The sequence below is a fragment of the Capricornis sumatraensis genome, chromosome 23 (genome assembly GCF_032405125.1).
Source record: "Capricornis sumatraensis isolate serow.1 chromosome 23, serow.2, whole genome shotgun sequence".
Classification (NCBI taxonomy): Eukaryota; Metazoa; Chordata; class Mammalia; order Artiodactyla; family Bovidae; genus Capricornis; species Capricornis sumatraensis.
In genome coordinates this window covers 35,513,211-35,529,973 of record NC_091091.1, presented here as the reverse complement: position 1 = coordinate 35,529,973, position 16,763 = coordinate 35,513,211, and the positions used below count along the sequence as shown (strand labels likewise).

Sequence of the window (16,763 nt, the reverse complement as noted above, 5' to 3'; positions counted from 1 at the left end):
AATCTATTGCTTTCTTCTGGGTAAGCTATATTCCATACTTAGATCAAGTTAGGTCAAAGGGATATGTCCACCTAACCCCCTCAGAATCATTCTACCTGTTGTATTTCATGCAGAGCCACTTCTACACATGTTGTAGAACTATTTTTGAGAACATCTATCACTCAATCTCCCTTACTGTAAAAAATTTCTTTTTGACTTTAATACCCAGAGTAAAGTTTCTTCCTTAAATAACTGGCATGCTTCCTCTTTCTCATCAATGTCATATTTTTGCCTAGGCCATCAAAAAGTCAGAGAGAGAAATAAAATGAATGAAATTAACTGCATTCAAGATTTCCAACAGAAATTGCTTGAATAAAATTAATGTCTATGGCATCTGTAGTCAGAGCGATCCAACAGGCCTGTAACTCAGGAGAGAGAGATTTGGGGATAGATGAAACACATGGAAACAGTAATAACAGTATTTACTGAGCAACTTTTGTGTAACAGGCACTGTTCAGAAAACCTATGTGCTTTTTTTACATAATACACTCAGAAGCCCAAAACAGAACGCAGTGAGAAAAAAATGACTCAAGAGAAAGTTGATCATTGGCAGAGCAAAGCCTGACAGGAGAGAAAGCTAATGATAATGACAGGAAAGGCTCTTTTCTTAAACATACTCTGATCTGACTGGGTAGGAAAGCATATAAGGAGTGGTGGTGGCGTAGTTGCTAAGTCGCATCTGACTCTTGCCACCGTATGGACTGTAGCCCACCAGCCTCCTCTGTCTAAGGGATTTCCCAAGCAAGAATACTGGAGTGGGTTGCCATTTCCTTCTCCAGGGGATCTTCCAGACCCAGGAATCAAACCCGAGTCTCCTGCATTGCAGGCGGATTCTTTACCTCCGAGCCACCAGGGAGTGGGATGCTCCAAATAACTTGTGGTCTTTACAAAATGAAGGCGAATTAACCCAATGGCCTAAAGATTTTAACGAAGAGGTTCGTTCTCTGCTCATTAATTGATAGTGTTGCATGGACTGGTATTTAGCACACTGAACAGGATTCTAAGGATGTCTCTTGGTTCAGCAGGAAAGAGTGTTAGGCCCTGTTTCATTAGTAACCTCTTTCATTAGGACTGGATGGTAAGGCCTCGGGGTATATGATATGGTTGTTACCTAAACATTGAGTATCTGCCATCCTGGAACTAGATATCTCTACTCTTGTGGTAACTCCCCTCTATACATACCAAGATATATTATGGGTCCTGGTCAAAAAAATATTTTAAGTCACTGCTTAAGAAAAAAGATCTCCAAGATTCTAGCCAGTGTGAAAACAAAGCCTATTTTAAAAAATTCATTAACAGCTTCTAACTACTTTGATAAAAGTGTCATCTTCAACATGAAAGTGAAAGTGAGTCGCTCAGTCATGTCCAACTCTCTGCGACCACATGGACTGTAGTCTACCAGGCTCCTCTGTCCATGGGATTTTCCAGGCAAGAGTACTGGAGTGGGTTGCCATTTCCTTCTCCAGGGGATCTTCCCAAGCCAGGGATCGAACCCGAGTTTCCCGCATTGCAGGCAGACACTTTACCCTCTGAGCCACCACGAGCGCTGATAATTTAAAGGTAAAATGTAAAAGATTTAATTTTTTCAACAAATGAGTGAAAGTCGCTTAGTTGTGTCTGACTCTTTGCGACACCATGGATTATACAGTCCATGGACTTCTCTAGGCCAGAATACTGGAGTGGGTAGCTTTTCCCTTCTCCAGGGGATCTTCCCAAACCAGGGATCAAACCTAGGTCTCCTGCATTGCAAGTGGATTCTTTACCAGCTGAGCCACACGTACATAATCTAAAATTAAAAGTATAAGAAATACAAATAGCTACCAAGATAATAACTCTTATTTTGCAAAGGTGAAGTACCCAAGAACTAAGTCTCTATAATAAGATACACCTGGAGTTTTCTTACACTAGAGTCATCCGAAGATCAGTGGTTTCACTGTATGACATTCAGCTTTCCTAGCTGAATACCAAAATGATTTGTGATAAATAAAATTTAAACAAGAGCCAATGATGTATGTATTTTTCCAGTCATCATACTTCTGGAAATGTGTCTGGAATTTACATGTAAAACCTTTTAAAAACATATAATGTGTTACATGTACTAATGGGGTTTTTTTTGGGGGGGTGGATAATGAATATTTCAGTGAACTTAACATGTTTTATCTTGGTGGGGAAAACAAACAAATGCCTTAATGTACAATATATCTTCTGTTTTTATTAAAAAGTGACTTTTCATTGTAAAGATTTTGAAGAATACCAAATAGTATGAAAAAAAGAAAATAAAATCATCCATAATCTTGTATCAAAATAACCACGGTTTATATTTTAGAATTAAACATATATTAAGCAATTGGAAAATTCTGTACCAGAAACAGATTCTAACCTCCACATGTCAGTATTTAAATACACTGTTCAAATTACTGTACAACTGTCAAATTCCTCCATTTTAACACAACTGTTATATACTATGATTTTGAAGATTCTTCCATTTATCTAAGGCATGAAGATCCTTCCCAACTGAAAGACAGGCTTTTATGCCAGTTAGTAACTAAAATGGGGTGTTAAAGGCAATAGGCTTTCCAGGCCTTTTCATTTTAAGAAACACTTACTTAGACCCCTGGCCCTCAGAGTCTGGCCCAAGGGCCAGTACCTACCATGAAATAAGTTCAGAAAATGAAGGTGCTTAGAAACTTATTTAGCAATTTGATATTAATTATATTTTTATAAGTCTGCAGTGAAATAGTAAGTATTTTAAATGATCTTTGACCACATTTTCTTTTCTAAGAAAAAATTTAGACGGAAAGCACCTTACCAACTATTTATAACCTGCTTGCAACAAGGGTTTTAAAACAAATAAAAAAGTTTAGTCCAGGAACTTGCTGAAATTCTCCCCTTCCTAATGGCATATTAATCTTCCTTCCACATTTTCCACATTTCCTATCTTCCCCATTTTCACTGGTCCCAAGTCCAAGCTATTATAATCAGCATCTAGCTGCTAATTAGAATACAGATATTATATCTCTTTTAAAGCTGGAAGAGGCCCAGAGAGGTGAAACACTGACATCTAGACTTGTCTCAGGGCTCCTTCCACCTTGCCAGTTCAGTGAGGGTTCTCACTCAAGGCCTAAAGCCCAGGTTTAGAACCTCTCCTGTCCCCACTTAATCCCTCCTCCCTCTCCTATTCAAAGCCTTAAAGATGCTTTTGGATGCAGTCAAGGAATGATGTAACATCATCTTTAAGAAGCCCCATTCTTTTAGTTAGTAAACATTTTGTAAACACTAAACAAAACATGTCTTTTGTTGGAAACTGCATGGTTTACCAAATGATATTGTTTCTACAAAAATTCTAAGGTTTAAAAAAAATCTTCTAATAGAATTTATGATCTGTAAGTTTTCTTTAAGAACTATAACTATACAAACAAACAAAAAGAAACATACAAAAAACACCCTCACAAAAACTAAACACATATATTTAAAAATTATAGGTACCACAAAATTTTTGCTTCTATAAGTCAAATTTATTTTTCAATTACGAATTTACAGTCTCAATATTTTGAATCTCAGATTTCATGATTATAGACACTGAGATTAATACCCAGGGTTGACACTCATTTAAGCAAGTTATACAGTTTATTTTTTAACTGATAAAATCCAACACATGGCTCATTAAGAAAACATTCAAGAAAAACAGAACCATTCCAGTATTCTTACCTTGGACCCTGATAACATACTGGTCAACATTTTTGTTCCCCTTCCAATTCCAACCACTACAAATCAAAGAAAGAGATATTATGACATCCTATTGTGAAAACTAGGTTTTAAAAATATGCTTTATGACATACACTGGGCACAGTTTCTTGGCATATGTAAAGTTAGAAAAAGCACTTATTTAGCATAATGTCAGGGCTCCCATTACTCCAGTCAGTTGAGCTTGTCATGCAAGTAAGAAATTCTGAAGTGGGGGTGGGGGAGAGACCTTCTTTCTTTCTCTAAGTGTGAAACATAATATTAGAAACCTCAATCCAGACAATCAGATAACAAAAAGTTTTGAAAAAAATCTCCAAGGACTCACTGGAATTTTATATGGGCATCAGTGAAAAAAAATGCTACAGTTAATCTCGGTATGATGAAGTCTCTGACAGAGTTCACTATTAAACAAAGCAAAAGTTATCATCGTAACTAATGAACCATTTAAAGATGATTAGTGCCCAGAAGTATACAATCAAGAAAATAGAAACATAACAAATCCACTCAACACAAAGAATAATACAGGGTAAAATATGAGTCTGGAGAGTATATGTTTGCATTGACCAAATAAAAAGTACAATGGCCCACTTGTCTCCTCAGTTTCAAACATTATCCTTGTAACAACACATTTCACCAGCCAAAGATGAGAGGATGTAATCATTTCTTCACTTACCAGCAAGCAAAGTTTCATAAGAATTGAAGTATTTCTCATTAGTGGATACAATTTTGTAAAAGAACACACACAATACAACCGTCACAATTCAGAATTATAAGAAAGAGAAATGACTGGCAAGTTGAATGAATTATCATGAATATTTGCGGCAGATATCATCCACTGAGTTTACCACGTATCAAATTCTACTCTACGTGCTTTCCATTCATTAGCTCATTTAATCCTTAAAACAAGAGGATACGATTATCCCTATATGATAGCTGACGAAACTGAGGCATAGGAGTCTAAGAACTTTGCCCAGTATCTCGCAACCAGTAAATGCTGGAATTAAAATTCCAACCAAACTAACAGCAGACCTCTTTCCTTTCATCCCCCTGCCAACTCACTCATCCAGGCTTTCCTCTCAACGCCACCAGCCTAAATCAACCTCTCTGTTCTACATCCTATCTCTTCTTCTCCCAATTCATACCATTTCATAACCATTTCTGAAAACTCCACTGCACAAAGCTCCTGAACAATCCTCAATAGGGTCCCAATGCCTACAGTACCAACTTCTTCGTAAAATATTCAAAGTCTGCCTTTGAAACCCAGCTCACATCCCCATTCCTTCATAAAGTCTATCCCAAAGCCCCTCTCAGCTTCTTTGATAGTCATACTGGTTCAAGGACTAACATAAAAACAGTCTGCCTTAGGGATCCTCTGTTGAGCAGAGCACTCTTCAAATAAGAGCACCTGCTGCTAAGGCAAAAACTTTGTATAATGATAACAAAGATCCAATTCAGTTTTATTCCATTCAAGAAACCCCAATCAATATTTTGCAAGCAGCTACCAGGCACTCCATCCCAAGAACACTTTTAATGGAATAGCACATATCCTGACTTTGAAAGGGCTTATAATTTCATGGGCAAAATACAATACAGACAAGGGAAACTGCAAATGTGCAAAAAAAAGAAAAAAAAGGTTGCCTGAATTAATGAAAGAATAACATTAACTAACAATACAACAGTACATGATTGTGTCAAAATGAACACAGGGATGATAACTACTGTAGGAGGTCACTCTAAATGGCAACAGAGTCCAGAGAATGCTTCATTGAGGCATTCAGTTAGGCCTTAAAGGAGGTACAGGATTTGAACATGCAGACAAGAGAGGTGTGTTCTAAAGAAGAAACAAATTGACAAATTCTCAGACACAAGGATGAGCACGGTGGGTTTATCATCCAGAATGCAGGGTGTCTTAAGAGCAGGCCTGATGTGTCTGACTCTATCATAGTTAAAAGGCTAGACTGATGACGATTTCTCTGCTAGTTCAGTGATCCACAGTGAAACAGGAAGGCTTCTGAGAGTAACCCAGCTCGTACATGTATACAGTGTCCAGTGTCAAGGGCTCAGTTGCTTCTGACTCTTTGCGACCCCGCCAGGCTCCTCTGTCCGTGGGGATTCTCCAGGCAAGAATGCTGGAGTGGCTTGCCATTTCCTCCTCCAGGGGATCTTCCCAGCCCAGGGACTGAAGCCACGTCTCCTGTGTCTCCTGAAATGTAGGTGGATTCTTTACCCGCTGAGCTACCGGGAAAGCCCAGAGTATGTATGAAAGAGCTCAATTTAAAAAAAAATCTGCATAGACAAAAAGCTAGGGAGAAATATAACCACAATGTTGACAATAATTATTACTGGAAGGTGGATAGTTTTACTTTCAATTTGATGTTTTCTTGTATTTTCTAACCTTTTTTACCATAATTTTTTAAGTTTTAAAGTTAAACTTCAAAATAGTATATCAAAACTTAGTTCCATTTTAAGTAATTTATACTGAATATCACCTTCCTACTGTCTGTGCAACAAATTACCAACACAGTGGTTTAAAACAACACAAACTTATTATCCTACAGTTTTGGAGGTCAGAAATGTGAGCTGGCTTTTACTATGGTAAAAATCAAGGGGTCAACACACTGCCTTCTTTTCTGGAGGCCTGAGGGGAGAATCTTTATCTAGAGGCTTCCCAGGGGAAGTTCCTTGCCTTTTCCAGTTTCTGGAGGCTCTTTATCTTCCTTGGCTCAGGACACCCTTCCTCACCAAGGCCAGCAAACACATCACTGCAATCTCTGCTTCCATTGCCACATCTTCTCTGACACTCTTCTGCCTTCTCTTCCAATTTAAAGACCCTTGTGATTACGCTGGATCCACCAGGATATTCCAGGCTATATCTTAAAGTCAACTGATCAACAACATTAATTCCATGTGCAACTTTAACGCATCCTTGTTATGCAACCTAACATATTTATAGGTTCTGGAGACTGGGACACAGACATCTTTAGCAAAGTCATTATTCTGCTTACCACAGCATTTTTCAGAATTTTGTAAGCCCTCTTTATAGAATTATATATGCTTCATATTATATCATATGTAATAATTATTTAATATTTGAAAACATTTTATAAATATTTCTAGTACTTATAAAATATAGATTAATAGAATTATAAAGCTGAATTTCAGATTATATTTTAAATTGTCAGCTAAATTCTTAAATCTTTACCATTAATATTTCCCCCTCAAAACAGCAAAAACAGCCAAAAATGTTGAAAGTAAGAGTATATTTTTCCACTAGGTCCAGTTTTGTTAACAACAACAATACAAAAAAGCCCTTTTACAAAGTTCTTCACAGGGTAGAGTATATATCAATACACTATAGACACTTCTCCAGTACTTTGGCCACCTCATGCGAAGAGCTGACTCATTGGAAAAGACTTTGATACTGGGAGGGATTGGGGGCAGGAGGAGAAGGGGACGACCGACGATGAGATGGCTGAATGGCATCACTGACTCGATGGACGTGAATCTGAGTGAACTCCAAGAGTTGGTGATGGACAGGGAGGCCTGGCGTGCTGCGATTCATGGGGTCGCAAAGAGTCAGACACGGCTGGGCGACTGAACTGAACTGAAGATAATTTCAATAAACCTTCTGAGAATTGGGCTTCCCTGGTGACTCAGACGGTAAAGTGTCTGCCTGCAATGCGGGAGACTCGATTCCTGGGTTGGGAAGATCCCCTCGAGAAGGAAATGGCAATCCACTCCAGCACTCTTGCCTGGAAAATCCCATGGATGGAGGAGCCTGGTGGGCTGCAGTCCATGGGGTCGCAAAGAGTCGGACACGACTGAGTGACTTTACTTCACTCACTCTGAGAATTACAGTAGATGTTATCACTTTTTAAGAGAGAAACTGAAATTCTGGGAGGTTACAGGATTTGCTCAGGGTGTATGTACTTAGTAAATAAAATAGCCAGTATACAACTCATGATGATTACAGCCCAGTGTTCATTTCACCATACACCAAAAATCAACTTTGCTTAACAGTCTGTAGAATTTAGACAACAAACTTCCCTTATTCTGTGACTAAATGTCTACTTTTTAAAAAACTATTCTTAATAGAAATCACAGGTATTAGGAAAAAAGTTAATAATTTTGACATATGAACACATTATATCATCATTGAAGGACATGTGTGATCAAATATAAATTAAGCCTCCAAATAGAAAATTATTTCCAATGCAATTTCTTCCACTAACACAAATCTCTCCCAAATGCCACCCCTTCACAATATTAAAATGGAAGCTTTCAACAAGATCCCTTAGATTTAGGGTAAAAAATAAACATCTTTACTCAGTGCCCTGAATATCACTATTTTCTGCAAGCCAAAGAATAACAATCATAAATTAATACAATTGGTCTATTAATAAATAAGTGCACATTTTATCCCCTTTCTTCTTGGACTTCTGTTCTTGTGCTTTAGAAAGGGACTTCCCAGGTGGCTGGGTGGTAACAAATTCACCTGCCAGTGCAGGAGACACAGGAGACACAGGTTCAATCCCTCGATTGGGAAGATCCCCTGGAGGAGAAAATGACAGCCCACTCCAGTATTCTTGCCTGGAGAATCCCATGGACAGAGGAGCCTGGTGGGCTACAGTCCATGGGGTCACAGACACCACTGAGCGACTAAGCATGCATGGTCACCTTAGAAAATGGAAGACTGTAATAGGCTTCAACTCAAGAAGAGCTGAACTGATAAGAATCATGAACCCACTTCTGGAAGCAATGGTAAAGAATGCTGTGATTGATTAGTAATTTCTGCTGTGGACATGGGGAACAAGGGCAGGAGTACCAGCTATTTGCCATCCCAGATTAGGGCAGAGACTTTAACACTCAGCACGTCCAGGTTCAACTCTTGATCTCACCACTAACTTGGGACCTCACATACAATAAGTGCTCAATAAATGATTATCAATTATTATGGTAAGAAACAGTAGTTAAGGTGTCAGAATTTGCCTATTCAAGTTCTCTGCTGCTGCTGCTGCTAAGTCGCTTCAGTCATGTCTGACTCTGTGCGACCCCATAGACGGCAGCCCTCCAGACTCTCCCATCCCTGGGATTCTCCAGGCAAGAACACTGGAGTGGGTTGCCATTTCCTTCTCCAATGCGTGAAAGTGAAAAGTGAAAGTGAAGACGCTCAGTCGTGTCCGACTCTTAGCGACCCCATGGACTGCAGCCCACCAGGCTCCTCCATCCATGGGATTTTCCAGGCAAGAGTACTAGAGTGGGATTCAAGCTCTCTAACTCAGGAGAATGAATTTTCATGTGTTTTTTCCTGTCTTAACCTCAAGTAAAGATGTTTCTGCCAACATGCATCACATAAAATCTGTAAATTTTAAAAAATGCAAATCATATACTGTTTCCAATTTTCTTGAAAAATGTAATTTTATTCACCAATTTTATCCTTTTCTTCTAAATAAGCATTCATTTCCTCTGGCTGGCTTAGATCAAGTTTGTTTTTATTTGCATCTAATTTTAGCTCTAATAAAATGGACTGGATGCTGTAGCACAGTATTTTTCAAAGCATGAGTCACATTCCATTAGGGCAGCATGAAATCAATTTAGGGGATTATGATCAACACTGTAAAAACAAAATGGAATAGAGTAAAATGAAAAAACACCAGGGCATATAAAAAGGTAGGCTTGTCCCATAAAAGTTTGTTTCTAGTATGTGGGGCAGGGGGAAATGGGGAGAATTCCAATTGTGTATTTCTGTGACTATGGATACAGTTATAAAAAGGTGTCTAAAAACATACCCCATCCTGCGGATACACACTTTGGCAGTCTAAAAAGATAGACTTCAGGATCTCTGCATGTGTGCTAAGTCATTTCAGTCATGTCTGACTCTGCGACCCTATGGACTGTTGCCTGCCAGGCTCCTCTGTCCATGGGATTCTCCAGTCCAGAATACTGGAGTGGGCTGCCATTCCCTCCTCCAGAGGGTCTTCCCCACCCAGAGACTGAACCTGCATCTCCTGCAGATCCTGCACTGCAGGCGGATTCTCTACCATAGAGCTGCTGGGGTGTTCCCTCAGAATCTCTACTAGATGCAAAAAAAAGAAACAAATTACAAAGGTGGAAGAAAAAGGGGCAAATGACTCTTCTTCCCTCAATCAATTCTATCAATCTTCTTCCACATGCAGTAAGACACTCAACTAATGCCCCCAAGAGAAAGTGACTTCCTCTGAGGAACTATAAGGTTCATTTTCTGAAGATACAGGCAAAAAAAAAACAAAAAAAGTCATATACTATGTCAGGAGTCCCCAAGACTCTCCCACGCTGAAAGATTCATCCATGGCTAAGATTTATCTACAGTGACATCCTAAGGTTACACAGCTGGATCCTTTTTCCTTCCATAATTGAAAAAGGAGTAACATGTGTACAGTGTTCCTGCTCAAGGGAGCCCATTGGAAACCCAGCATCCAAAGTTTTATTGGAGGGGATGCACCCTCTCACTGCATGGTGGGAAAAAATCTCAGACTCCAAGATGGACAGCAGGTGTCCAGCATTAACCACACTGTTTACACAAACCAATGAGGCACACCAAACTGCGCTTATTGGATGGGGAAGGGTAGGTTCAACCCCAAATCCAGGTCCCCAGATGCAGGCAGGCCTTCAGAAAGATAGTGAACTCAGGCCTGCTGTGTTAATTCTCTTCTGCACAGATACAAACCCTTTCTCAAGGTCCAAGCATACTCCACACGTGAAAGTGGCTATTTCTAATAGCCTTCTGTACCTTGTAGAAGGGTTTCTTGAGAAGATGGCACTGTAAATCTAGTAGATTTGAAATACTGCAAGTAGACTGAAAATGACATGGCTTTAGTCAATTCTGTCTGTTCTTAATCAATATTTCTTTCTAATTTAAGTGGCAGTTACATCAAATTTCCATTCATATCTCTTACCCAGGACTCCTCGGGCTGCACTGTCTAGGGTCCCTCCATGCCCAATTTTCAAAGTCTGCTTTTTCCTCTTGGTCCATTCTGGAGAAGGCATTCCAGCTTCTTTAAGAGTAATTGGGATTTTAAAAAAAAGAAAAAGGTAATTACTTAGAGAAATGAAGTAGAATCTCCATTACTATGGGATGAGGCAGTGTGGATGGAGTACTCAAAACAAATAAAAAGTATTGTACAAACTTAATATATTAAGGTTATAAGAACTGTCTCATTTGAAAAGACCCTGATGCTGAGAAAGATTGAAGGTGGGAGAAGAAAGGGACAACAGAGGATGAGATGGTTGGATGGTATCACCGACTCGATGGACGTGAGTTTGAGTAAGCTCCGGGAGTTGGTGATGGACAGGGAGGCCTGGTGGGCTGCAGTCCATGGGGTCGCAAAGAGTGACACAACTGAGTGACTGAACTGATAACAGCAATACTGACAAAGAACAGACTTTAAGATATACAGACACTATCTAAATTACAAAGAAACGGTATTCCCAAATTAGCTGTCGAAAACCTAGAACTCATTTTGTAAGGGGGAAAAAAAAATTTTTTTTTAACTGGGTAAATATCCACACTAATCCACAAAGATCCAGTAAATTCCTGGCAGTAGTGGGCTGGTAGATGGAGGATGATGAGCAGAAGTTTTTACATAGGCAGCTAGTTTTAAAAGTCCTCAATTCCACCTCTAAAATCTCTTTTGTTCCCTGGTGTTCTCTGCTGGTCACTCCAGCTACCTAAACATCTGGAGTATATCTCATACAGAGTTACTTCTGAGAACACTAAGTCCCCAAACTATCTGTATATCTGCCCTCCTCTCCTAATCAAAAGTCACCAATTCCTTAAAGAAGCTAATCTCAACAAAAGGTTACATGGGAAGAAGGTAACAGTTTAAGATGCCACTTATACGCCAAAGCATTCAGATTTTAAAAAGAGAAAAGGAAAAAAAACAAAAGATGCCAGCCTGGCCTATCTCATATTCCTACTGTAAAGAATAAAATGAAATAATGCTATCTGAACATGCTTTGGGAACTCAAAGCTCTATACCAATATGCTGTTATCACCATCATCGTGGTATATAACAATATATTGAGAGAATACTGGCTACCGGACTTCAAATGAGAATGGAGAGAGAAGCAGGAAGAGCTGTATTGATCTGTATCCTTTCAAACCCATAAAACTTTCCCTACTTCCCAGGTGACGCTAGCGGTAAAGAACTTGCCTGCCACTGCAGGAGATGTAAAAGACCAGGGTCCGATCCCTGGGTCGGGAAGATCCACTAGAGAAGGAAATGGCTACCCGCTCCAGCATTCTTGCCTGGAGAACCTATGGACAGAGGAGCCTGGTGGGCTACAGTCCATAGGGTTGCAAAGAGCCCGACACAACTGAAGCGACTGTGCATGCGTGCATTACCACTGACACAGAGAAGATGGGAAACAGAGTACAAGAAACTGAGAAGCAAGGACAGAGCAAGGCGAGGAGAGAAGGCAGAGCAACAATGGAGAAGCCAGGTGAAATGGCCAAAAGGATGTGCTGGGTTGTAATCACCACTTAATTACCACCTTAGTGAGTTGGAGGAGAAGGCAATGGCACCCCACTCTAGTACTCTTGCCTGGAAAATCCCTGGACAGAGGAGCCTGGTAGGCTGCAGTCCGTGGGGTCGCGAAGGGTCGGACACGACTGAGCAACTTCCCTTTCACTTTTCACTTTCCTGCATTGGAGAAGGAAATGGCAACCCACTCCAGTGCTCTTGCCTGGAGAATCCCAGCAACGGGAGAGCCTGGTGGGCTGCCATCTATGGGGCCACACAGAGTCGGACACGACTAAAGCGACTTAGCAACCGCAGCAGCAGTGAGTTAGAACTCCACGGTGTCTGGAACACAATCCTAATGTTACTCTCTGATTACGGTATCACCATGCTTGGAAAGAGATGAGGATATGGTTTAACATGAACCTGTAAGGCTAGGCCTAGACTTCAAACCCTTCACCTTGACCTGTAACCCATTATGACTCAAACTGTATTTATAGAAACATTTTGGGATCTCTTTTGTATTTTTAACTTAACAGTGCTTGGAGAATGGAGGCCCTAAAGTTTACTGTCTTCCCTTTTTCCAAGTCTGAAGACACCTTACCTCTACTATGTCGGAATCTGGTTCACCCCACTGGCATCATGGATGAATATTTACTAAGATCTTTTCTAGCTATAAAATTCTGCCATGTTTTAGGCCTTGAAGGATTCAAAAAGACAGAAGAGCAGAGATTTTAGTGCCAGATGAATCAATGTAAGGAAAGGCAAAGAACATTAATAAGGGCCATGACAACTGACTGTGGCCTAAATCGGCAATTGTCAAACCTGGCTGGCATTAGAATGTTGTATTCTGAAATCTGTATCTTTAAGAGAACCTTCCAGGTAAATCCTGACAACCAGTCAGAATAGCATTTAGAAAGCCCTGGTCTAGCTAACAGAAATATAGAATCGGCCAATCACAAGCAATATAGAAATGGAGAGTAATGAGAATGTCTACTTCTCAGTGAGTGGCTTCCAGAAGACAGTTCAGCAACAGCATGGAAACAATCAATTTTAACTAAGTTTCAACAAGAAATTTCAGTTCCTGGAGACCAATTAACCAGAAAGCCAGGCTATCACTTTAATCCTATGAGAAACCTATCTGAAAGAGAACAGAAATTATTACTTTGAGGAACAAAAAAGCCATAGCTTAGCTAACAAATAAGACCAAAGGAAAGCAATTCTATGAATGAATCAACTCCATGATGACACCACAAAGCTTGTCTCTGATGTAATTCCTTCCTTCAACATCCTTACAGGTAACAAAGTACAATGAAAGTATAACAAAAGAATGAGCAGATATAACACAGGTATTAAATATCTTCAGGAATTTACCAACAAACATCTGAACCTGTAATGGGTCAGTTTTAATTAACAAATTCCTACCAGAATACTTTGTTTTTGCAATAAAAAGGGAAGCAGTAACATTTGCCAGGGGACACTATTCAAAGAAGAAATCTCCTGTACTGATTTGATGGAAAAATAAGCCAGGGCCAGACTCTGGAGGGCCTTGAAAAGCTAGTTAAATAGTTTTATCACCAAAGGCTACAGAAATTACTGCTATGAGCTCGGTTAAGGAGGAGTCGGTGTCTCTCAGATCTGGCTTACTGCAGGTGTCAAAAAAAAAACTAAAAGTTCCTTGATTTCACTCTATGAAACGAACTACTGGATTGACAAACTGAGAGATCCTTTAGAATTTTCCAATATTCTCCCAGTGTATATAAAGACACAAACAAACAAAAAGAATGCTCTTAGAAGTGACCAAGTTATAGTGTTCAACAAAATGTGGTCCATAGACTGCTTATACCAAAATCACCCGGAGCAACAGTTTAAAGACAGACTTTCCGAAAAACACCCCATACCCTCAGAATCACTATCTCTGGAAGGGTAAGGATTAGAATCTGCATCTGTGCAAGGGACTTTAAATAATTCTTACGTCCACTCTGTGAAAAACACTGTGTTAAGACTTGGTTAAGTAATATCTACATTTCCAACATATTTTTAGGAAAGCAGCTTTGGAGTGTAGAGAGCCAGTGATTCTTTTGGGTACAGTTCACTTATGTGAGCCAAACAAAAGGTTTCTGAGGGATTAGATTACAGAAAATTGGTCTGCATGCCCAAGAGCAGAGGTTTATTTGTGGGTGTGTAAGTTTTGTTTTTTGTTTTTGCTTGTTTTTTTCCCTTGAGAACGACAACTGCCAACCAGGCTACAGGAGTTCACGTTAGGACAAGTCCTAGCCGGAGATGCTCCAGATTTCTGTCCAGAATTTATACAGTGGTCGTTCTCCCTTTCCCTGCCTTTTATCACTTGAGCCTTGAAAGGGCAAAAAGTCTAGCGTGCCCCGTGCGGCTTCCGCTCTCACGGCGACCGCATGGCCTCCGCCTGGTCCCCACCCGGCTGCAGTACCTGCCAGCAGCTTCTCCTTCAGCCGATTCAGCAACTCGGCTGAAGTGGTCCCTTTGGGCTTGTGCACAGCGAACACGCCGCTCAGGGACAGCAGCTTAGTAGCCAACGCGGGCTTCGAGATCCTGGCTTCGGATCCGGTCCTGGCCGCGGCCGCAACCGCCGCGGCTGCAGCCATCGCTGAGGATGTGGCGGCCGTGGCTGCAGCTGTCCCTGCACTTTCGGGGACTGGGGCTGGGTCTGGTTTCAAACAGGACGACAACACCACCGCCGCCGCCTCAGCAGCTGCCATGCTTTTGTAGTCCAAACCGGTTTTGTATCTTGGAGTCGCACGCTAATGACGCAACAAGGAGTGCGCCCGACATCCAGCCTGCCTTTCCCTTGCCTCGAAGTTACCTGGGTGGGTGGAATCGCAAGGGCTTGTGGGAATTGTAGTCTTTGGTTTTTCTCGTGCTGGCTGAGTCGCTGACCCTTCTGAGGGCTCTGATGGAGTAATTTTTTTTTTCTATCATCCTGTTTGCTTGTTAAGTAGGGTTAATTCGGTGCCGCACATGTAATTCACAGTTTCCGAACCCGAACACCAAGGCTGTATAGATTTTCTGCGAAAAATATCTTCACGTCTCTCCCGCATCCCTTTCAAGAATTAAGAAGACCCAGACCCCACTCCAGTACTCTTGCCTAGAAAATCCCATGGACGGAGGAGCCTGGTGGGCTGCAGTCCATGGGGTCGCTAGGAGTCTGACACGACTGAGCGTCTTCACTTTTACTTTTCACTTTCATGCATTGGAGAAGGAAATGGCAGCCCACTTCAGTGTTCTTGCCTGGAGAATCCCAGGGAAGGAGGAGACTGGTGGGCTGCCGTCTATGGGATCGCGCAGAGTCGGACACGACTGAAGCGACTTAGCAGCAGCAGCAGCAGCATCCGCATCCAAGAACAGAAAATTTACTAATAAAACGCTGACTTCTGCTGCAGCTTGTGAAGACTGCTTTATTCAATGCATTGTGCGCTTGGATTCATGATTCAGAATTAAAATACACCTAAATGTAAGCTCTGTTAGAGCAAAGAATCTGTTTTACCTAGTTCACTGTTGTATTTTGATGCCTCACACAGAGTAGGCACTTAGATATTTGGGAACACATAAATGGATACGAATCCTTCAAATTCCTGAAAGAAACCTCTAGGCCAAGCCAGTGTTAAATCTCGTGAGCTTATTTTGATGCCCTTCATGCAGGCCTTTCCACCCCTTGAATCCTGCAACTCATGTGCAATTCTTAAGAATTCTAAGACATTTAATAGTAATTCTTCTATGGATTGCATTCTTTAGTAACACGTTGCTTAGGCATTATTGCAGTTCATAAAATTAAACTTTACTTTTGATCTGAGACCTCTCGAAGTTATTCACTCCCAAACAAGATTCAGGAACACTGTTCTGATCCTGGTAGAAGGCAAATGAAGAAAAATTCTTCATTTTACTTCCCCAGATACATTAAATGGTATGATGAGTATTGTGAGACAGATCAAGTTTGTGTTCACTGTTCTTAGAAAATTCCTTACAATCACCCTTTCTCCGCATCATCTTTTTTCCCATTAGTGTCGAGAATCCTAATGATGCCTCTTAGCTACTCAGAATTATCCGTTATGGGATCCCATTTGAATTTGCCCCATTCCTTCAAGAACAGGGGGAAAAAAAGTTTTAAATACAATAGTTATTTCTTCCTATATTTCCAACCCTCCCCTGCTTCAGTCAGATCACCAGACCCTCATTAAATCTTTGGCGTGCCCAACAATGTAAGTGTACCTAGCCACACAACTGTATACTTTTAAATGGTTAAATGGGAGATTTTATGATATATATTAAAAAAGAAAGGAGGAAAAACACCCAGTATCTGAGGAGGAGTGGAGAAAGAGGGAGAGTTTTTGTAGGGTGGAAAGCTGAAATACCTAGAAGGAATTTACTTACTCTTGTGGTCTATTATAAAAACCTAAACTAAATGAAAACATTGTATGCAGTCTACCTTGGATGCCAGAAGAGAAGAGA

At 40.6% G+C, this 16,763-nt stretch overlaps 1 protein-coding gene across 1 annotated transcript in view; it reads right to left on the bottom strand.

The window, feature by feature from the left end:
- TRUB1 (TruB pseudouridine synthase family member 1) overlaps positions 1–15,016 on the bottom strand; it is a 29,977-nt gene extending 14,961 nt beyond the window's left edge. The window contains exons 1-3 of the mRNA XM_068961758.1: positions 14,728–15,016; positions 10,719–10,817; positions 3,748–3,803 (exon numbers count right to left, since the gene is read on the bottom strand). Coding sequence (XP_068817859.1) covers positions 3,748–3,803; positions 10,719–10,817; positions 14,728–15,016 — 444 coding nt within the window. The remainder of the gene's footprint in view (positions 1–3,747; positions 3,804–10,718; positions 10,818–14,727) is intronic.
- Positions 15,017–16,763: the final 1,747 nt, after the last annotated feature.